The sequence below is a fragment of the Leptosomus discolor genome, chromosome 14, assembly GCF_034619465.1.
Source record: "Leptosomus discolor isolate bLepDis1 chromosome 14, bLepDis1.hap2, whole genome shotgun sequence".
NCBI classification, from domain to species: domain Eukaryota; kingdom Metazoa; phylum Chordata; class Aves; order Leptosomiformes; family Leptosomidae; genus Leptosomus; species Leptosomus discolor.
In genome coordinates this window covers 7,107,130-7,114,055 of record NC_141404.1, presented here as the reverse complement: position 1 = coordinate 7,114,055, position 6,926 = coordinate 7,107,130, and the positions used below count along the sequence as shown (strand labels likewise).

The 6,926-nt window shown below is 43.7% G+C and overlaps 1 protein-coding gene across 1 annotated transcript in view; it reads right to left on the bottom strand.

Annotated features, from left to right (window-relative positions):
* Positions 1-246: 246 nt before the first annotated feature.
* The window catches only part of PRKAR1B (protein kinase cAMP-dependent type I regulatory subunit beta), a 99,186-nt gene continuing 92,506 nt past the window's right edge, over positions 247-6,926 (bottom strand). The window contains exons 9-10 of the mRNA XM_086472968.1: positions 867-948; positions 247-446 (exon numbers count right to left, since the gene is read on the bottom strand). Of these exons, the coding sequence (XP_086329094.1) occupies positions 274-446; positions 867-948 (255 nt within the window). The 3' untranslated portion in view covers positions 247-273. The remainder of the gene's footprint in view (positions 447-866; positions 949-6,926) is intronic.

Genomic DNA, 6,926 nt, shown 5'->3' with positions numbered 1-6,926 from the left:
ACACAGTTTTAAGCTATATGATCCAACAATAGGTAAAAATCTTGCTGGCAAGCCAAGAGCCTAATCTTCCCCAAAGCTAGTCTTACCCAAACAGTTGTCTTCCTACTTACATGATACATGAGATTTGAACTGACATCCAGCACGTGACACAAACAGAAAAAACAGGCATAAAATGCACACTTCCCGTGTTTTTTCTTCATAAAGCTATGGAGCTGCACAGAGCAAACTTAAGTGCACAAGGTCACACAAAGGCAGCTTTCCAGCAGGAATCATTTAGACGGTGAGCGAAATGAAGCTGTTGTATCTCTGAATGTTTCTCTTGAGGATTTCGGAACAAGGACCCAGCACTCGTTCGAAGCGGGGCCGGTCCAGCTTTACGCACTTGAGGGGTCCGCGTGCCACCACCGTGGCCGCCCGGGGCCGATTGAGCAGCAGCGCTATCTCACCTGGAAACAGGGATAAACACGCCGTCACACGCCCTGTGCCTGTTTTTCAGAGGGTGCATATTCCAGCCCCCATCCATTGCTTTGGCTGTAGAACATCTCCCTTTATGTATCTCCTGACAGACACTTTACATAATTCTGTTGACAGTACAAATGCATGACACATGCATAATGCATGCGTGTAAAATGCCTTTGAAAACAACTGCTTTCCACTGTGCTGCTGATTCTGGATCTGCCTCCTGTCAGCTACACAGGTGCAAACCAAGGAATGGTTACAGCTTCACCCTCGGTATCGCTGCAGCTGCGGCTGACCTACACGTAACCCCTCGCTTGCAAAAGAGCAGGATACTAATTAAGACAGTAACTACCTGACACAGCTCCTTGCCTGGCTTTCTGAGCCATGCTTAAGCTACATTTTCTTACCAAAATAATCCGATGGACCAAGTCTTCCAACCTCCACGTACTCCTCGTTGTCAGACCTGCGCTGCAGCACAGAAGCTGTGCCCTGGGAACAGAAGTGCAGAGAGTCAGTTGGCTTTGCTTAAACCTGTTATGCTTTAAATAGTACCGAGCCCTGAGTATTCCCTTTTGCACGGCACACTCCTTCAGTTTGCTGCGGGAGAGATGACAATTTCAGTCAGTTCCTGATGTATGAATGAAAGGAATTAAAGGATAAAAGAGAAATCCATCAGTATGGCACTCTCTTATGAGTTGTTTGGGTGCAGACAGGTGCAGCTCACGCGGAAGAGGAACAGGACAGAACTCAGTAACTCCTATGTAACTAATGCACATCGTGCTGTGCAAACGTATGATTTAATAGAATTTAAAAATATGTTCTGGGTGGATTCAGAACCTTCCAGGAGACATAGAAACGGTTTACATCAAAAGGAATTAAAAAAAAAGGCAATTTTCCCAGTCACAATCTTGGGACATGATTTTCTAAGACAGCAGCTAGCGCTGACTCCTCACCTGATCATTCTCTGGGTCTGTTCCCGAAATGGTTGGTAAAGGGAGTTTTTAATGCTTGTTGCAACGAAGGGTGATTTTTTTTTTTTTTAGTGGCTTTGCCCGCTTGGGGCCTGCAGTGATCTGGACACCTGCGAGTCAGTCGCTTGGAGAGATGGAATGTGTCTTGTCTCCACTACCCTTAATAACTGCTGCACTTGACACGTGCTAATACATGTCAAAACCCAGTTACAGTCTATTTAGACCTTCAAAGAGGTTTTACATGCAGAAATATTCTGACCTGGAGGAAATCTTAAATTATTGTGGCATAATCCTTTTGTAGAGGAATAGAGCAGGGATCTGGTTTTCTGGGAAAAAAATTACAGTAACACATGAAATGATCTGACTGCAAACCAAAAGCATAGGGAAAGGCAAAATGTTAACATATTTTGATTTTAACTGAAATTTAAAAGATTTTTAAAAGCCAAGATTTTTAAATAGACTGGAGAGGCATTTTTTGACAGTGCAGTTGGAGCACATTGATGTTTTGATGGTTTTTTTTAAGATTTTCAGCTTGGAAAGTAACACATGAGGGTTGAGCTGCCCCAACCAGGACAGGGAAGGGGAGGAGACACAGTAATGTGGACTGTGCTTGGAAGATTGATGCCAGTTACTGGAAAACACCACTCTGCAGTTGAACACCCAAGTCCTGCATTGCAGTGTTGGTGCCTGCAACCAGCTGCAGGACCTCCCCAGCTCGGAGCCCAAACCTCCCTCCAGCTTCACTGGCTGCAAATACCCTGCAGCTTCCTTCCACCAAAAGAAACTTGTGAGACTCCAGGCGCAGCGGGGGGCTTGAGGAGGCACCGAGCACCCTGAAACACATGGGCTTCGATGCAGTCACAGGCGCTCAGCGCTCTGCAGAACGGCCCTCCACCTTTGCACTGCGTTCACACAACCCTCCCGTGTCCCAAACACCGCCATCGAACAGCAACATAAGGCTGCTTCAGGTCTGGCATCTGCTGCTCTAGGACCTGAGGGCCCAGGAGTAACCACGAGAGGTAGAATATCCACTATTATGTCGCAAATCATCATAATTTGCTTCCTTCTGAACAAGCACAACTAAGCTGCTGTAATATCGTTGTATTGCATCACGTTCTATTTCATAACAGGGTCATTTTTAAGCCCATATACTTTACAAATTGCTGGGCCACTCTCCAGGGTAACTTATGTGCTGTATAAATGAGAAGGTAAATCTTAGCTCTGCTGATGCCCGGAACCAGAAATAAAAATCAAATACTGTATTGTTTGACACAAGCTAAGCAGCTGATGGTTTTTATACAGGCCTGGATGTACATCAAGTTAATCTGGCACACTGAAAGTTATAATTTCTCATTTTGCCCACTAGCAGTAACCTGGGTGTAGTATAAACCCCCAGATAGCAGACGGTCAAGATGTTGCATTGGTCACGACAATTTGCTGTTCCACAGCTACACGCTGTATCAGCATTACAAAAATACTGGAAAAACACCAGGGCTGTAAATCCAGGTCCGTTAGAAAACAATCACAAAACCCTTCTCGGCTTCAGTTCCTTCACTCTTAATACACCCGGCAGCTGATGGCAGAAGGAACCACATCCTTGGCACAACATGCACGAGCAAGGGCACCTGAACTGGGCAAGGTTGTTCAAAAATAAGCCAAACGTACAGGGGAAGGTTGGGTTTGGTCTTTTGTGGGGTTTATTTGGGGTTTTATTTACCATTAAAACATGCCATACACATAAAACTGGCCACAGCAAGTGTAAGGCCCTCCACAGAAGTCAATGGAAGAGCTGGATATAAGAAAGTGATTTGGTGCCTGTCAAGTTTCCAGCAAAAATTCCTTATCCTTGATATAACTAAATTGTTCCGCCAAAGCTGCTGTTTTCCAAGATCTTCCAGTAAATCTGCAAGGGCATGGAAATGCAAAGATAGTGTAATGAGTTTTGTTATTCACACTTACTGCAAGTTTTCAGAACAAACACACATTCAAAAGCAGCATTCTCGGAAATACCCCATACAGGGAGTAACGTGTATCTTGGTCTCTCTCTTGCCAACTTCAGATCAGGTGCGGCTATTAAACTGCTGCTGTTCTCACTGCCTGGGCAGTGTAGATGGATGCAGCTCCAGAATCGCTTCCAGCCCCTGTCCTTCTCTGCGTCCCCATCTGGAGCCTGGCAAAAACCTAACCCCTTGACCCAAATAGCTGTCTGCAATCCATGTCTCCAGTCTCTTTCCCAAAACTATTTTTTAAAAAAAAAAACCCCTTTTATTACAGATGTTTTATTACATAAACTGAAAGAAATCCCCGAAGTGATCATATTGACTGCCCAGGTCAAACGAAGAAAGGACCTGGTTCCCCACTGCCCACTCGAGCATGCTGCCGTAAAGGTAATCACAATATCAAGCAATATTGCTTTCATCTCCCCAAGTGTCAGCTTTTATTGTGGCTAATATTTTTTTGACAGGGTCCATATGATATAGGACTCCAATAAGTCAGTCTTCTGAAGCAATTTCTTCCACTGTTCCACTACAGTCGGCCTTTTTAATCCAAGAAACACCACGATATCTGTTGGAGGAGGACAGATGTGTCTGGCCTCCACAATAAACACTTGGCTTGGCAGGATAAAGCAATGCGTATTCCAGATACATATTTTTCCACTCTTGTTTTAACACTCACACAGGCTTTTCCCGTTGCCCAGTGAGAACAGGTCTATCACGGAGCAAAAGAAGTTTCCTGAAACCCTGACAGCGAGCGCCCAGATGCAAGATCTGATTACACCCCGTGGCCTCTCCTTGCACCAGTCACCAGCTCCACAAGTACATCCTGAAGCACTGTCAGAGTGACCTTTGCGGGAAGACTGTCCACACCACGAAACAAAGAAGATGTATTTATTGTTATCTGTCTGCGTGTGTCTTATCTCTGGAATTAATGCTGTTCTGAATGTATCAGAGGAAGAGTGCAATTGAAGATGACCGGTGTAACCAGGGCAAAAATAATACAGAAATAAACCAGTACAGACTAAAATGAAATAATACAGAATGAAATAGTACAGAAAACATGAGGTTATTACCCATATACTCAATGAAGTTGTCATAGCAAATGAATTCGGTGCTGACCCCTACCCTTGCTCCCATCACTGGTTTCATGGCTGTATTTCCTTTCACTTGTCAAATCTTCACCACACAGTTTTTGAGGTTTCTGTCCTCCTTGCGCTTTAGCAAACCCTACCTGCTGTAAATGATACGAGTGAATAAATCTCCTGAGCCCTGTCCCGGGAGGCACGAGCATTATCTAGCAAGGATTCAAGGGGCTTATCGCTCTCACTCCCAAAAGCATTTGGTCTCAGTGGAAAAGATTTCCCCTTAAATGGCACACAAAGCTTGGCAAGATCAGTCTCTCTGAAATGAACGGCACGATCCCAGACTTGCAGGATCAGGCGATTTAGTGCTGCTCAATTTAAAAAATACCGTCTTGTACACTGACAGCCATTTCAGCCTCCTACACCACCAAGCAAAACCTACAGAGCACAGGCTCAAAGACTGTCAAGAAGTTTGACACCATTTAATAAATCAGCACTTTGTGATGATATTAAACTGAAGGCAGACAGGCATGTCTTTCTGCTAGCAGACACTTGGGAGTGAAATTATGATCTTTGGTGGATCCAGGAATATTCCCTTTCAGTCACTGGGGAGTGCCTGTATTCCCAGGAATCGATACCATTAACCTTCTCTCCTCTCCTCCAAGTAAATATGGGCATCTTATTGCAAAAACAACAAGCGTAGCAGTTCCAAAAGCAATGTGCCATCACCACCTCTCTGCCACCCTCACCCCACGCACCTGCTCACTCCCTCTGTCACTGCTCTGTCACAGCGCTGAGAGTATTTATTGGGCTCTTTCAAATGCATCAGCAGTTTGTTTTGTAAAAATTTATGGCTTAGATACGGCGCCATAATTTAAGATATAAAAAATAAATGAAGGTTTATAATCCATGAGTTCCCATCCTCTCCAAAGTAATGAGATTTTGATAGATGTTTCACTTTTAAACTATTGGACCATACGGACGAGTGAGACATCCCGTGGCATGAAGACAGTGACCCATCTAGATCAACGTGGAGATTCCCAGGCCTTACCCTGCACATACTTATAAGCACTAATTGCTTCAGGAGTCCCGTTTTTATATTTACGTACGGATCCTATAGCCAGCAGTTGGCCTAAGCAGCCTGGCTATGAAAGGCAAAGGTTCATGATGCTAAAACCTGAAATTCTGTACTTTTTCCTCTCTTCCAGCTCAGCGGATCGGATGGGATGATTCCGGGGCAGCACAAGGCAAAATGTGGTGGACAGTGGTGTGTCCGTGTTACCCGTGGGTGGGCAGGCTGTGCAGTATAGTCCTTCACCGGGGGCAGCGGGTGCGAAAGGAAATTCAGCACTGTTTTAAAAACTTTTTGGTTTAAAAGTCAATCTTGTTGATGTTTTGGTTTTGTTGGGCTAAACTCCCATTTTAAAGATAGAGCAATGAGTAAAAACAAGTGAGGCTCCATCTGTAATAAAGGACATCTTTATCCTTATTAAAATTGAAGAATATTTATCCTACCATAAGTGTATGCAACATCAATGTCTATGTCCTTCTGATACACTAAGTATACAGAATAAATTTCTACCTTTTAAAGAAAAGAATTTTAATTTTCATAAGCGGGAAGCGACTATTTCTATTTTTATTTCATACTTTTTTACTTATAAAGAAAAGCACCAAAGAGAGGGTTTTTTTTCCCCATGCCCTCAAAATGTTACCATTTTATCCTAGTCTGGAGCTTAGAAAGTTTTTCTAGCTTATTTTGTTTTCCTCTTCACCATCAACCAGAAAAGAGCGGTTCAGTCTATAGAACTAGAGATGGAAAAGGTCAGGCCGATCCATCTGCTATTGCTATTAACTCTACCAATTGCTATTATGAACGTACCTTTGCTCTTTCTCACTTTGTTAATCCACACACTTCATAATTCACACATTCAAAAGATAAGTTTCCCCTCGCTCCACAGTCACACAAACCCTTGTTATATGTCGCTGTTCAATCTTTGTGAAGTTACTATAAAAGATGAAGGAAGAGGCTGTGAAGTGGCATAAAACGCTCCTGTTCACGCAGCGAAGCAGACGGGACTGGATGGAAGCTAGGGCAGATCTGAAATGAATGAAAAGATCTTTCACACAGTAGGATTCTGGGAGTATTTTATTTAATTGCAGGCAAGACGAGGTTTGTGGCAGTTGTGTCTTTTATTAGACCAACGAGCACAGCTCGCAAAGGGAGAAGAGCCTTTGGGCACATATGCCTTTCCTCCGGTTGCCTGTTTCTCCAGATAATCTCATAAAATGCACCATTTACCTATCTACAAGCACTGTCTGGGCAATTTTCTCACAACCATCGTAAGTTGCACCTTATTTAATCACATCTGACTGCTTACTGGTTCATGCATGCGATTAAGTCATTCATAGAGCATCTC